We start from the raw sequence: 16,325 nt of genomic DNA on the forward strand, positions 1-16,325 counted from the left end.
ATTATTATTATTATTAAATGTTCACTTTCCTTTCAAATGACAATTGGAGGTTCTACTTATGTGAGTACTTGTCCTCTTTTTCTCAGAATCCAGGATACGATTAATTGTGACACTTAAAGGTATTGCTCTGTATTATGGCAACTGATCCTAGTACAACATTTTGTAGGCAGTGTCACCCATAGTCAGTAAGCCTACTTCAGTCCCACGAGTTGCTGGGACTACTTCAAGGACTCTGGTACAGGCTCTATTTTAAACACGCGAAACCTCAGGCCCAGGGACATGAGACAACTGATGAATAAACAAACCCAAAGCTGCCTGTATTCAGGATGGCGATCCAAATCCTAGTCGTGACACCAAATTGCCGATGCTGCCCCTCTGATTTGTTATCCTTGGAGAAAACTCAGAGAACTGCTAAAGCCTCCACATTCCAGGTTTTTCTATGGAGGAGAACCAGGATTGGAGGTAAATGCAGCTGCTTCCCATTCCCCGTGGGGTCTAGCCCCTAACCCATTAGACTTGGCCAAACTAGACAGAGATGAGAAATCTCTCCTTCCAGGATATTTGGGGATAATCTACAACAGGCTCCTGTGCAGAGGAAGTGGGTTCCCAGCACAGCCACTTAGAGGATCTTGGAGCTACAAGCCTGCTGTCCCTTCCTGGAGTAGGACAGGGACACGCAAGCAGGCTGGAGCCCAGACTTGGCCCGGAGGTGGGCGGGGCGGGGTGTGGCTCTGGGGGCGTGGCCTAAGGCCAGGGTGGGGCGTGGCCAGGACACCCAAACACAACCCAGGGGCCTGGGGGCGGGGAGAAGACTAAAAAGGAAGGTGAAGTGGGAGAGGAGCGGGGAGACGATCAAGGTCCGCGAATTTGCCCCTGCTGAGCGTCCCAGGGGAGAAGGCTGCGCTCGGCGACCCGAGGGAAGGCGCCCGGGAGCCGGAGCGGGCACAGAAGCGGTGGGCCCGGTAGGAAGGGTGGGGTCCCACGCCAGGAGCCGCCGGAGCAAGGTCGCGGCCGAGCTCTGCGCGTTAATCCCTGCAGGGAGCCCCCGCGGAGGTCCGCCCTGGGGAAGGAGTCTTAAAACCGCCCGCGCTTTGGCGTGCTGCTGCCTTTCCCCGAGAGGTCGGGGAAAGCTGCAAAGTCGAGGATCTTGAGGCTGCGCGAGGCCTAGGAGGCTGGCCTGGGCTTGGAGGTGGCTGGTTGCCCCAAAGACTAAGGTCCGGCGAAGCCCGGCCTGAAACCTGAGGCCGAGAGTCTGCGCAGAGCGAGGCCCGAGGGCCCCACGTGGCCAGCGCTCAGTGTTGCTTGACTGAAATGCCCCGGGTGGCGGTGGGCAGTTGTGCTGCGGTGGGGGTCGGGGGGCCGGGAATGTGTTCCATGTCATTCTCCTTTAATAAGTTTTGAAATCCTACCTCTAAGTCTTGGGCCTCAGCCTCGCCCTGTATTTTTCAGTCTCATAGTTCTTATATCTTAAAGATATTCCAAACACACTTAAGTGTGCCTTCCCTATAGATACGAGTATGGTATTTACAGCTGCGATTTGGGGATGTTTGGGGGTACACCTCAGGTGCACTGACACCGCTTAGGGGGGCACGTTTACAGATGAGAACTTCCTCCCTGTGTAAGGTCCGTTTGTCCTTAAATCTCCACTACAGTGGAGGAAACTGACAAGCATTTACTCCTATCCTAAAGTATCATCACATTCATTGTCATGCAGAATGAACATCAGTAAGAAAACAGCCCTAAGATGTATGACACCTACTTATCCAGTGACATTTTACTCCATATAGATAGGAGGGATGTATAGCAGTTATCCTATAGGCCTGATGTAATTCCAGAAATAACCAGCCCCCTTCCAAAAGAAAAGTCCGTGCACATTGCAAAGAATAAAATCAGATAACTTGCTGACTGTTGACTGCAAGATGGCAACCTAATTTTTAAAAAGGATAATTCAAACACGAAATGCAGAAAGTGCTAGTTGATGAAATTAGGTTTTCATTGGTGGAGGCTAACTGTTGCTTGATTGTTATAAAAATTACTAAAATATATGTAATACGGATTTTTGGAATAAAATAGCAAAATACATTTTATTGCCATGCCTTGATCTTAGAATCATAATAGGAATGTCCAAGCCTGTATTTTTGGACAGTAAAAGCTAATCCCCAGGGGTCTTCTCTGAGCTCTGTGTGCTCTAATGTAATCTTCTCCACAGCGCAGTGAGATATCCTTATGTCAGAAGAGGAAGGTAAGGCACAGAGGGTGAGGCTACACTCCTGGAAAGCTTAGGAAAAAAAAAAATCTGTGTTTTTGGAACTCTGCAACCTGTGTTCTTACCCCTTAGCCCCTTGTACTTTATTTTTCACAAGTAGACGGTAAGAGAAGAGGTTGCTCCTTTCAAGAACTCTGGACCCGTGAGCGGAGCCTAAGCTAGTTCTGCTTCCAGCTCCTGACTTTGTGCCTACTCGTCTTTCCCAGCCACATGAAAGTAATTGGTCTCTATGTCTCTACTCGACCTAAAAATCTATAGATTTGTAAAAATAAGATTCTGCTTTTGCCAATTAATGATATTGCTGGTCACATTTGGTGCTGAAATTACTGGGTGGTCAGGAAGGGTCAGTTTATTCATTCAATTAATGTGCGCTGTGTACCTGGGTAGCACTAGGCTCCAAGAGACAACCGGCAGATGCGGAGTCCCCTTGGACTTTGTCTTCTGGCTTAAGGCAGAGGAGCCTGGAGAAACGCAGAAGGAGCTAACAAACAAGTTAATTAACAAACAGCTCCCAGTTGTAAACAGAAGGCTGTGATAAAGAAAAATGGAGGGTGGGGGGAGGAGAGAACCCATTGGATTTGGGGGTAAAAAGGAGGCCTTGCCAAGACCTTCTGATTTAAAAGGATAAGTCGGGCCTAATGATGTTCATTGCCTGCATTGGGACCTGCAAGAGCAAAGGAGGCCTGAAACAACTTGGCATGTTCTAGAAATTGCCAGAAGGTGTTTGTGGGTGGAGCTTGAGTGATTGGTTCCAGATGAAGTTGGAGACTCGGGGTGGGACCAAGTCGTGCAGGGTTTTTTGCGGCCTGGTGAAGACTATAGATCTTCACCTTATAGCAATGGGAAGCCACTGAAGGGTGGCAGGCAGGGGGGTGACACGCAGGGGACTATAATGAAGCCCAAACAAAAGGCGATGATGCCTCAGGCTAGGGGAGTGGCAGCACAGACAGAGAATGTGGAGTTTTTCAATGTCACTTGATCAGTGGGGACTTTCTGACAACCCTATTTAAAATAATGTTCTAACGCTCCTCAAACTCCCTGGCAACTCTCCAGCCTCCTATTCACTTTAGCTTTCCTCCATACTACTTACTCCCATAGGACACACTATATTTTATTTGTAGATTGTTATTTACTCCCTCCCATGAGAATGTCAACTACATGAGGGTTGTATGTTCTGGTTACTGCTGTTTCTCCAGCACCTGAAGCTGTGCCTGATGCAGAGAAGGCCAGGGAAACGTTTTGTTGTATGAATGGATTTAATAAAATGGTTTGGGTTTGGATTCCGTAGAACTTGCTGATTAATGGGATTTGGTAGTGAAAGAAAAGGAGAAATCAAGGATGGTTCTCAATATGCTGGCTTAGAAACTGGGTAGATGTGGATATCGAACTCTTTCGCAGCATAAATTGATTTCAAGTTGGTTTTTTTTTTTGTTTTCAAAATGTGTCAGAAATCCACAAAAAAGAAAAAGTTGGTATTTTGACTATGTATTTAATAACAATTTGAGCTTCTTTGTATATGCCATTATTTTATGTATACAAATTTCCTATTCATTCTCGAAAAACACAAAAACATAGAAAAATGTACATCTGCTTTCCTAAACTTCCCTTCTGGAAGTTTCCATCTGCAGTCAGCAGATGGAAATATTCATTCAGATATATCTGATCGTCATGGCAAAAGAGTTAAGAAGGTGAAGGCTAGGGAAAGAATAAATTGGGAATTGGGGTAGGTGAGATCAAAAGTTCTGTTTGGTACATATTAAGTCTGTGGTGTATGGATTAGTTATCTATTACTGCATTAAAACAATTAGCCTACAATTTAGCAGACTAAAACAACACATAAATTATCACACAGTGTCTGTGGCTTTGAAGTTTGGCGTGGAGTAGTTGCGTGATTCTGGCTCAGGATCGCTCATGAGGTTATGGTCAAGCCATCAGACAAGGCGGCAGTCATCTCAAGGCTTGATTGGGGCTGTAAGACCAGCTTTGGGCTTTTCTACATGGCTGTTGACAGCTGGCTATTGGACAGAGACTTCAGTTCCTTGCCGTATGGATCTCCATGGGGTTACTCATGATATGGCTTCCCCCAGAGCAAATGACCCGAGAGAGAAAGAGAACCCAAGATGGAAGCCACCATCTTTTTAGAACTTGATCTGTGGATATGACAAACGATAACCTCTGTGATTGGTCACACAGACCGCCCCTGGTACAGTGTGGGAGGGTGTGAATTCCAGGAGAGATAGAGTTGTTGGAGGCCACTGGAGAAGCTGCCTACTACAAGGTTTCTGAGATGTCCAAGGGGAAATGTCATACACGCTGTTGGGTATACTGTACTGTAGTTCACAGGAGAGATCTGACTACAGTTCATTATTTGGAAGTCATTCTTCATGATATATGAAGCTGTTGGAAATGTACAAGAGGACCCAGAAAGAGACTATAGATACACAGGGGAAGAGGACCCTGGACCCATTTGGGAAGAGGCCAACATTTAGAGGTCAGTGGAGGAGGAGCCAGCAAAGGAAGATGAGAGAGGTGGAAGGAGAAGCAGAACAGTGTGTATTCTGGAGGTGACGTAACTGAAAGGTAAGTTTCACCAGACAACTTTCTCTTCCCCATGAAGGGCAGAAAATACCTTGAATATGGCTGAAGAAAAAGATTTTTCTGAGAAAATGCAATCTCATACAACTTAAAGTATGAGTAGTTAAATTTTGACCCAGATAGGAACTAAGAACAAGACAACATATATCCAAATAGAACATTTAGAGGCTCGAAAAGTCTATCGCTGTATACTTAGTGCCCTCTAGATCTGGGGTGTGGCCATAAGATCCCTGGGATTAGCTAGTGGATCTTTATGTAAGACTGTTAGAGGTTGCTCTTGGAATTAGCTTGAAGACAAAATACTTAACTGTATATACAGCATGGGAGGAGCTGGTGACCTTGGAAAAATACCCATCCTTGATTCCATATTGCTTTAAAGTGTCACGGTACGAGGAGCCGTTTTCCTCAAACGTCTTAAATACCCCAGTGAACTACACAGTAACCATGGTAAGCATTCCTGGTTAAGCTGTGTCCTGCTCAGTAGTCCTGTGAACTTTACAGTTACTAGAAGGACCTGAGATGGTTGTTAAATATATTTTTCATACACCAAGTGTGGCCTCTTCCTTCTGTTTTCTTTAGCTGCTATTTAGAGTATTTTTTCAATGGTCCAGGTTTCTCTAAAAAGACTTGCATTAAAAATAAAACAAAACAAAAGCCTTGTCATTCATACACATTCCTCCCTCACTTAAAAAAAGAAAAATGAAGAAAAATAAAATGTCTGCTCCCACCTGGCCACCTGGCACAAACTGGCTCTGTGGTTCTGATTACCTGTTTCATGAAAACAGTATCTGCCTGAGTACTCAGCATGGGAGGCATGAGTGTTAACCTGTCCCCTCCCAATTAGGCAGGGCCATGTGACTTGCTGTGCTCAATGAAATATAGGTGGAATGACCTGTGTTACTTCCAGGTGGAAGCTTTAAAAGTCAGTGAGAGATTTGTCACACACTCTTTCCTCTGCCAGAGTGACCATCAGTTTTCTAGACCATGGTTATTCTGTCAGCATGGGTCATGGGACAATGACAATGAGCAGAGCCCCCGGCCCCCCAGTTACTCTGTAGTAGACTGCTATGCAAGATCATCAAAAAGACCTTGAGATTTAGGGATCTGTCTGTTAATGCAGCATGCCCTAGTCTATCTTGACTATTGTACTCAGGTAAGGTCTGAGCCACATGCATGCAACAATTACTGGTCTCCAGTTTACCAGACACCTTGGGATCCTAAGAGGGAAGGTGCTGCAGGGGGCTTGCTCTTATAACTAATGCTCTTCTTACTGTCGGTGAGCTAGCAGGTGCCCTTGTTTCCTGAATGCACAAGTCAGCTTCATGATTTTAATCAAAAGTAGCAAAAATGGCATTTAGATGTTCAATTACATTCTGTAAGGGCAGCTAGTGTTGAAAGACATAAAATGAAAATACAGAAAGTTTCAATGCCCAGAGAGGATAGGAATTAAAGCTCTCATTTATATTTTAACAAACACTGTGTGTGTGTATGTATTTTTTAATTTTCAGCATCCTACCAAGTTTTGCAACATAGAGGAATGTTCACAGTTTCATTGTTAAGACATGATTCTTCCCAAATGTAGTTATCAATGGATGCATTTCAGAAATTATTTTGTCATCAAAGGACATTTGAAATGAATCATCCATACTTACCATTGACTATTTTTTATTTTTAAAAGCAGCTTCAAAGAGTATTTTAAATGTGATTTCCTGGCTATCTTATTTTGGATCTAAGAGTATTAGAACTAGGTTTTGCTCTCAACATCCTGGAGGCAATGTGTTCACTCATTTACTCTGACTTAAGCAGAAATAAAGCAGGGAGCATTTAGCTGTGGGCAGAGAGAGCCATGCTGCCTTCGTAGGGATGCTGGCTATAAATTCACTCTCCCTAGAGGTTAACAATCAAAATTCTCCCCCTCTCTTACTCACACGAGTGATATGATGATGATAAATTGCTTGGACATGACTGCCCTAAGCACAAGTGTGATAAATTATGTCATTTGGGGCATGGCTAAAGATTCTCCATTGTCAGTCTGCAACATTGAATATCGGCAGTATTCATAAATAACCTTCTGTCAATTGTGGTCTCCACTGCGCATATTAAATTCTCTGTTTTCCCCCATCATGGTTCTTAGTTCTTAATCATCCTCTATCTTCCCTTGAATTCACTTAGCTAATCAACCTTTTTTTTTTCTGTTCCCCACTCTCTAAAAAGGTGGGGTGTTCTCACAGCTGTGTTCAGTAAACATTGAGTCTTTCTTCACAGAAATTGTTAAAACAGTAATTATTAGTGCTTTTCACTAAATCCAGAGTAATAACAGCTTATCTTGCAGTAGCTTAATTGGGTAATTATTTAGTGTTTGAAAAGCACTTTAAAGAAAATATTGGTAAATACTGTTGTTCATTTAATGCTTCTTTGTGCAGTTGAAAGTCCACTGCAACCACAAAATCCTCAGTTGGACTGTGTGCCAACAATGATTTCTTTTTTAATATGGCTTACTATTTTCAAAATTATGTATGTGTTGATTTCTGAAATATTTAAAATATTTTCATAGACTCTCAAGGTCATCATGTTTATGCCATCCCAATTCTATGTCTCATTCACTACCATCTTTATATAGGAATACGTATTAAGGCTCTCATTTTTATTTTGAATAACACTATATATATATATATATATATATATATATACGCATATATATGTATATATGTATGTATATATGTATAATTTATATAATATATAGCATTTTTCAAAATAAAAATGAAAGCCATATATATATTATATATAAACATATATATATATATAATATATATATTTTGTTTGTTTGTTTGTTTGTTTTAATTTTCAGCATCCTTCCCAGTTTTCCAATATAGAGGAATGTTCACAGTTTCAACTGAAAAGTTAAATGTTACCAGTCTTGGATTCTGAAAGTTTGGAGGAAATATAAAGTGGGACCCCCAGTTCAGAGGTATTTCACATCACACAGCTTCCATAGACATCCTGTGTGGTATCGGCTCAACTTTTCAGCAAGCTTTCCTGTTAGGCCCTGACAAATAACTGCAATAATGATTTATTTACTCTGAGTCTGTACATTGAGCTACCACCTCACTGTCATCCAAATTTGTCAAAAAGGGTTGGATTATATTGCATATGCCCGGCCAGCCCTCTCAACAAATTTCCTACTCACTTGACGAACCCAGAGCCTCCAGGTGTCATTAAAGGCCACCCCTGTCGCTTGGATTAGATGGCCTCTGTTACTAACTGTATTCGTTTACTAGGGCAGCCATAACAAAATATCACAGGCCGGATGACTTAAACAACAGAAATTAATTTTTTCATAATTCTGGAGGCTAGAAGTCCAAGATCAAGGTGTTGGTAGATTGGGTTCTCATGAAACCTCTCTTTTTGGCTTGCAGATGGCCATCTTCTCCCTTTGTCCTCATGTGGTCTTCTCTCCGTGTTGGAGGGTCCACTCAGTTTAGGAACTTCTCTGTCACATTTCTTGGAGGACAGCTTTGTGCTGTAACTTGAAACATTGAAGTAATTAGATAAAAACTAAAGAAATTTTATAAAATGCATATAATCAGGTATATACCTTGTTATCTGAACAACTATCCAAATATTTGTTATAACAACTTGCAAATGTATTTACCCGAGATTTCCTCTCTGAATCAAACACTTGCCATGACTAGTCTACAAAGGGCCATCAGCTAGCGTGACAGGACATAGCTTACGCTGTCAGCTTCATTCACAGCTTTGCCCTAGGGGGCGACGTTTTGTGCTCACATTGTTTAAATGTGTGGTTCATCATTTGCCTCCATATTATCAACTGAAAATGTCTAACAAAGCAGAAGAATCTCTGAAGAGAGATGATGATGATGAGCCTAAGAAGTGAGACAAACTCTTACATTTGAAGAAATATTGGGAATGTGAAACCAGGAAAGGCCTCAGTTTGACCCTTACCTGTCTACATCTACCATGCATGGTATGGTTGATTCTGGAAAACGTTCTGTGTTTTGCTAAGCATTGCAATGTACCTTCAAACTTGAATAATGATGTCTTTTTAATTGTAGAACTATGTCTTTTGTTGTAAATGAATAGCCAGAAGTCCTTAGAGGATTGTTATGTGGTTAGATAGGCGGAGGTTAATAATTTGGGGGATAATTGGTTGACAGTTTTGAATGAGCTGCACATTATTTTTCCCTTGAAAAACTGTTTTTAATTGGAATTTATTGTTGAAACTGGGTGATGGAGACCTAGGGGTTCACTATACTACTTTCTCTATGTTTGTGAACTTTTGAAAATGTCCATATTAAAAAGTTTAATAAATTTAAAAAAAGAAGAAATGAATGAAATAGATAGCCTCCTGCAATACAAAATTTGATACCATCACATTTTCAAGGATAGATTAAATTTGAATGTTGAGGTAGGCGTGCATATGTAAGAGAACACACATGTAGTAGAATGTGTTTTTTCCTATCAGTTGCTCCACAGAAAAGAATTGTTGAAACCCTTCTTCAGGAAAACTATCACAGCGTCTTTGCTAGTTCTGACCTAGATTACTTGACACATGTTTTTATTTATTGCTCCCTTGAGGTACGGCGTGTCTATCACTTCATGAGTCAATGCCTTTCGACCAGTTACAGAGCTTCCCAGGCTGCATTTTCTCCAAGTTCAGTCTTTAACTTTAGAGACTTTCCATTTGCCACTGCACAAATCCATTTTACACAGGAATTCAAGAAGAGGGCACTTGCTTCCACCACACCATGCCTGGCTCACGCCTTCTACCCAATGCTTTTCAACACAAACGTCCTCCACTGCTTCAGGAAGATCTTTATAGGCTGACAGTAAGCAAGAAAAGTTTTCCGCTGAACGTACTTCAGAGGAACGGCCCTGCCTGTCACGGCCATTGCCTATCTAAGTTCTCCCAGCTTCCACATGTAGGATTAGGGACTGTCCTGGGCCTCACTCTAGAGTCTCTCTGACATTTCTGCATAAATATAAGGCCTGACATCCATTCCCTTTTGCCTCTGTGTTGCTTGGAACTTGCCCCATTTTCCTTCAGAAAAGTACATCTTCAACATGTTTTTCTTTCTCCCACATAACTAAATATTTTGGAGCAACTCAGTGCATACGTAGTCAATAGTTTGCCATTTTAAGTACTGACATTCATGAGCCTTTGACTTCCAGCCATATTTGATGTGGTGGCCATACAGGGAGAGAGAAGTTTCTTGCAAATCAAGTTGTCGCGCCCCTTTTTGACCTTCCTCATTCCTTCCAGCCATTGCCTTTTCAGTTTATGTCTATCAGTGTATTTCAGGAGAAAGAGCAAAACATTTCAAGCTAACAGACCCAAGTTTAAAATGATCTCCATGACGATTCTATATAGTTCTATATGTTCTTGTCTACTGAATTTCATTTAATTGTTCGATTTGAAATATGTCAAAGAACATATACAGTTTTTAGCATTCAGGATACCTCATGGACCATTGCTACTACTTATTCTCGCTATGGTGAGGTCAAAATGATTAATTTCTAAATTCCTTTGCTTTTAGATATACCAAATTAGGACTGTAAAAGGCTTTTATGTGGAATTTTCATAGTGCATTACATAGGGATGCTGTAGTTTTTTTTAAACTTGTTTCCACTTCTTTATTTTTATATTGTGTTACCATGTTTCCCCCAAAATAAGACTGGGTCTTATATTAATTTTTGCTCCAAAAGACGCATTAGGGCTTATGTTCAGGGGATGTCATCCTGAAAAATTATGCTAGGGCTTATTTTCCAGTTAGGTCTTCTTTTCGGGGAAACACAATAGTAATACCTAGGCTAAAGTATGCTTTCACTAATTATTTGTATGTTATCTAGTGATTTTACAACATTGGCATTAAAGGGGAGTTTCTTTACCTGTTGTTTATGTATGAAGAATGATGTATTAAACTGTGGAGTTTTATTCTATAAAAACTAGAAAGCTTATTAAGTGGCTATACTATGTCTGAACATAATGTCCCTATCCATATTCTTTACAGCATATAATATCATATTTATGTTTTTAAATTAACATAAAATATCAGCAATTAGAGGATCAACAAAATGGTCTGAGAGTTAGAATTGGATAATGGCTTTCTCTGCCTAATTCGTAATCAAGATTATATTTCTGATCAGTTAGGGAGTTGTTACACACAGAACAGGAGTTAGGCCTGAAAATATAAATGTGTTTCAGGACGTTATAGAGATGTTAAATGCCCTTTAATTTTTACAAACTCAGTACAATATTCATAGAATGAATGAATAAATTTATCATTCATTAATATCAAACTGGTCAAATTTGATTCATTCTCGTGTCATCTTTCAGAGTGTTTGCTATGCCTAGATACTACCTTTATTACTAATTACTTAATATTTTTCTTTAAACCAACTCACTGTTGTACTTCAGCCTCGTCCTGAGCAATAATATCCATGAGATTACAAGCTTAAAAATAAGTACTTGTTTAAAACATTTTAAAATGCATAAATAGCACCTAAAATTGGCTTGACCCACCAGTGAGGTATATGTCACACCTTCTTGAAAACACTGACAAAAACCAAGCAGATTATTGACTTTTTTACTTATTAATAAAATAATTGTTGGTTGTAAAGTTGGTATGAAACAATTTTCAGAATAGTTTCTGTACTCGTATGTGATGATTAGGAAATGTGAAAACTGTGTATGTACACACATACACATAGGTAATGGATTGTTTTAGCTGTTATTTGGCAAATAGTTAAGTGTTTTCAGTAGCTTACACAGTCCACATTATTTATTTGAGGGCTAATAAGGCCACCCTTATTGTATACTATTTCATTCTTATTCATAAGTACTATCAGGAGTTATAATAAATAACTAATAACTGGAATATCTGGGTTTTCTTTATTTCATTCATCCCTTAGTAATAGTCTGAAGTTTAAAGTATGGTAAATACTGTACTATGGTTTGTTAGAGTATGGTTTGCCCTGATGTGAGATCAGAAGAAGAATTAGTATAGAGAAAGATATCAGCAGGTTTCACATTCCTTGTATGGAAACATTCTGCCTGATTTTCTAGAATATGTATATGTCCCCATTCATTTAGGTCTAAACAAGATGAACCAATGGAGGAGCTGCTGATGAGGTGGCTTAGAGGTCATTTAGTGCCTCTTCACTCGGAATCATAGAACATGCATCTGAAAAGAACGTTAGAGATCTGCTTGTTTAACTCCTTTGTTTTATTAATGAGAAAACAGACCCACAGACTAGGTGATTTGCCCCAAGACACACTTTTAGCATATCAACTTTTTGGTAATATTTCTATAGTTAACATTCTAGCTATTCCTTCTCTTGGGAACATCATGATATGTTCATAAGAGCATTATGTTGTCCCATCTGTGTGCATTCTGCCATTTGTGAGATAGAGTTAACATTAATTTTTGGTGGCATCCAAGATATTTTACAGCTACTATTGTTTGTATCAAATAAGAGATTATTGACTATTATCAGGAATGATGTCTGTTGCCTTGAATACATTTGAAGAAGAGAGGAGAACTATGATCTTTTTCTTAGAAGTGTCAAGATATATTTTACATAATAAATAAAATTTCTGTTCTTATGGTTAGTGCACTTGGATTCATGCATCCCAGAGTCTTGATTTTTAATCTGTATGTCTGATAACAGAGCAAATAATATTAAAACTGATATCCAATGTAATAAACATTTCAACATGAACGCGTAATGAAAAATGTATGGAATGAGTTACAGTGAAGAACAGGCCAAGAAGGGAGAGTTCAACTTCATGGGCTGACTAAACAAAAAGTCAAGGTAGAATAGGGTAGAGAGTGCCTCAAATTTCACCTATGAAATTAAAAATAACTTCTGAAGACAGGACAGCTCATTTTGCTTATGTAATAAATTTAGATTGCTCCACAGCTTGTTGGTGAAAGTAGCTGTGAGCACTAGGAGGGCATATCTTTATTCCTCTGTGTTCCAATTTCAAGTGTTATTCCTTCTTTTTGGAAATTGAGCTATGGAGCAGCGCTGAGATCTCACAGGCACATGTGAGTCGAGAAAGGGAAAACTGGCAGCCATGAGCCCTCAGAACATGCTGATTTGCCACAACCCAAAAGGCAAGCGAGTCTTGAATAATTCCAGAGACACTGCCAGTTGTTAGTTCCTCTGCTGTGAACTCCTTGAGAGTTAGGATAATCCATTTGCTATTCTCTTGTGATGTCCCCAGAGAGAATCGGATGATCAGAGGCCCCTCAAATGAACACTCCACCCTGCCAGTCTCTGCAGTGTGTGCCATTTGTCATGGACACGACATTGTCATTACACCTTGGCTTTAAACCGGGGAGAGTACTGAGGGCTGGGCAGTGCTTTCCTGAGCTGGGGTTTCCTTTTTCTAGCCCTTGATCTGATGCTTGCAGAGAACATCTCTGCCCATTCTTCTCAGCAATAAAGAATGAGGCTCTGCCTTCCACTCTCTGCTCTGAGGGCAGTGGAGATCCCTGCTGAGAGGTTTCCTGCCCACAACCTGTCTTCTTGCTTCCTCTTTGCAGGGGGCTGTGGCTGCGTCCACTACTGGGGTCTTTGGTGGCCTTTCTTCCTCCCCAGAGTTAGTGAATGAACCCTGCTAACACTCACTCCGTGTCTGCTACACAGCCTTTATGTTTAATATGTTTAACCCTTTGGTTATTTACCAAACATTCTGTCTTCAGGAAAACATGGTTTGGTTGCTCTGACATCTAGGTAATACCAGTTACTCCATTGGACTTGGTTTATCCCAAGAGTCTTAATTGCATTTACCGACACGCTGTATATCATTTGTTGTAAACCTGATTACATTGGAAACTCCTTGAAGACAGCAATCGTGTCTGCTTTTTCTTTCTTTCTTTCCTTTTCTTTTATTTTTTTAATTAAAGTTTATTGGGCTGACAATGGTCAGTAAAATTACATAGGTTTCAAGTGTACAATTGTGTAATACATCATCTATATAACACATTGTGCTTTTTCTTTCAATACCCCGGAGAGGGCCTGACCTAATTTATCACTGTGGTTTGAGTACTAAGCCAACAAACAAAAAGAACAAACCAAAACAAAAACCTTACATCCTGTGAAAGAACGTCTATTCAGTTAAGGGTTGTGTGGCAAACCTGACTGCAAAATGCACTGACCTTTTGAGAAGTGAAATGCTTCATTGCTGAGCACCATATATTTTTTTTAAGCTTTCGTGTCATAACAACATGGCTCCATCACAATTAATCTTATATGGTAATGCGGTGACGAGATGATTTCTCCGGAGAATCTATGCTAATACTATTAAAATGCTCTTACAATGTCAAAATGATTGCAGTGGAAGCACGTGGGGACTGTGCTATGTGATTACGATATTATAGTGATGGGCGATTACCATAGGAAACTACTAATTGAACTCTACAGGGACTTGCATTATGAAGCCATTATAACATGAGATTATAATGACACAATAACTTGGATGCACTTTTCGTGATGTGAAAACTAAAAGCTAATTGGAATGCAAGTAGTATTTCCATTAAATTGTAATTAAACACTGGAAGCAATGCTTGTTTAAATTTAAGACGGAGACCTGCAATCCAGAAAGGAAAACTGGGGGGAAGGAATGAATGCCAAGTGTAAGCTTAGGATTGGGTAGAAACCATTTACTACTCTGCCCTTTAGTACTTACGAGAGGTGTAAAAGCTCTCAACTCAGGAGCCTCCGCAGACTGTCTCCCTCTCTGCTGGCCCTCTCAGTAACCCAAACCACCATCAGGACACGAGGACCCTGGATCTAACTCCCATTTCCATCACTACCGCCACTTGACATTTCAAGCCTTCTTGTTTTCATTTTCGAAGTGGGTAGGATTGTACCTTACCTCCTTCAATCCAAGAGATGAAAGCAAATTATTTTTTTTTCCATGAAAAGTAACCTTTTCAAAACTACAACAGAATTAATCCATGTCCAAAATCAGACTAAACAGATAAGCACAAAGAAGAAAAAAAAAATGTTACTCCCTAGAAATGACCTGGATGAGCATCTCTCGGTATTTTCTTTCAGACTATTCCTGTGTATAGTACCAGTATGTATTATTCTTTTGCTTCAAAAAGGTGCATTATACAATTCTTTTAAAACATAAGTATTCATTCTTCCCCTCCCTTCCAGTTGTAAGATCTATTTCTTATTCAGGGGAATCCAGTTGATAAGTTTTTGTTTGTTTTTTAAAGGTCAGCTCAAGCTGGAAGATTTTACATGTCACCCAGGACACATATTTTACTGTTAGGAAATGGTATTTGGCAGGATTTATGCCCCGCATATATCGGTTACAGGATAGTTTTGTAGTCAACTTTTCAGATTCTGAGAGCAACATGTTGGGGCAGCTCATTAACACTTCCCTCTGTTTACGATTGAATGATGCAAAGAGTTGTAGTTTGTTCTCAACTGGTAGTTACTCTACAGCTTAGGTCAACCTAAAGACATGTTATGAAAAACTAGGAAAATTTAGGAGCAATGGAACTTGTTACATATACCCCTGCATTAACTTGTTCAGCTGTTATAAGGACACACACTAGCTAATATATACTCCCTCTTAAATATGATTCAAAGTAGTTATTACTCCTTGGTTTAAATATAGAGAAGATGAGTTGTTTTTATTAAGTATTTAGTTCTCACTTAGATACACTGTATGCTTTAGAGTTATTTTTATTACCACTTTTGGCAACAACCAATTTAAGTAGGGAAGTCTAAATTACTCAGGTAATTTTTTGTAATTAGGAAAAATGAAAGCACAGTGCAATTAAATGCTTTGCTTCTTCATGTCACCGGTGGAGTTGGTGTTAGCTTTTCCGGTCCTAGATAATCATAGCTTCTTCCTTAGGCCAGTGAGTGATGCCACCCCTGAATAGTCCCTCCATATTAATGGACACTAGCATGACTTATGTGATGTTTATAGTTAAATAAAAGAAACATTTGTCTGACCCGTTAGGAGTTTGGGTTCTAATCTGGCCTTCAAAAGATCAGGGACTCAGTGTTTGCATCTAAAAATAAAGTCATTGAATTAAGTGGTGTATCTCCATAGTCCCTTTCAGTTCAAAAATTCTGAGATCAAATAGCATTTAACATTAACTGAAACTTACCTATTTTAATTATAAATACAGTATTATTCATATTAACATTTAATAAATATATTTTACTTACTGGAAAACCATTCATCTTAATTCAAAACAATACCTTATTTAATAATGTGATGTGTCTTAGCAGATTTGTAATTTGACTTAAATTTATTTTTAATTTAGGAAATTTATTAACATTATTAAAGTTGCAGATATAAATCTAATCCAAAGATTAAAAGTATATTCCTTTGGTCTACGTGCAATATTGTTAAAGTACAGTTAGAAAGGAAACTTTTGCACAATTATACAAGTATATAAATAGTTAT

At 39.7% G+C, this 16,325-nt stretch overlaps 1 protein-coding gene across 5 annotated transcripts in view; it reads left to right on the plus strand.

Annotated features, from left to right (window-relative positions):
• Window positions 1–809: 809 nt before the first annotated feature.
• PTER (phosphotriesterase related) overlaps window positions 810–16,325 on the plus strand; it is a 54,789-nt gene continuing 39,273 nt past the window's right edge. The window contains exons 1-2 of one of the 5 annotated variants that reach the window (XM_074324808.2): window positions 817–962; window positions 2,367–2,482. In XM_074324808.2, coding sequence (XP_074180909.2) covers window positions 2,477–2,482 — 6 coding nt within the window. In that variant the 5' untranslated portion in view covers window positions 817–962; window positions 2,367–2,476. Of the gene's footprint in view, window positions 963–2,366; window positions 2,483–3,650; window positions 4,847–16,325 lie in introns of those variants that run through there. The other 4 variants (XM_019746082.3, XM_019746083.3, XM_019746081.3 and 1 more) reach the window with 4 other exon arrangements.

The sequence above is a fragment of the Rhinolophus sinicus genome, chromosome 1 (genome assembly GCF_057876585.1).
Source record: "Rhinolophus sinicus isolate RSI-liver-muscle chromosome 1, RSI-T2T, whole genome shotgun sequence".
NCBI classification, from domain to species: Eukaryota; Metazoa; Chordata; class Mammalia; order Chiroptera; family Rhinolophidae; genus Rhinolophus; species Rhinolophus sinicus.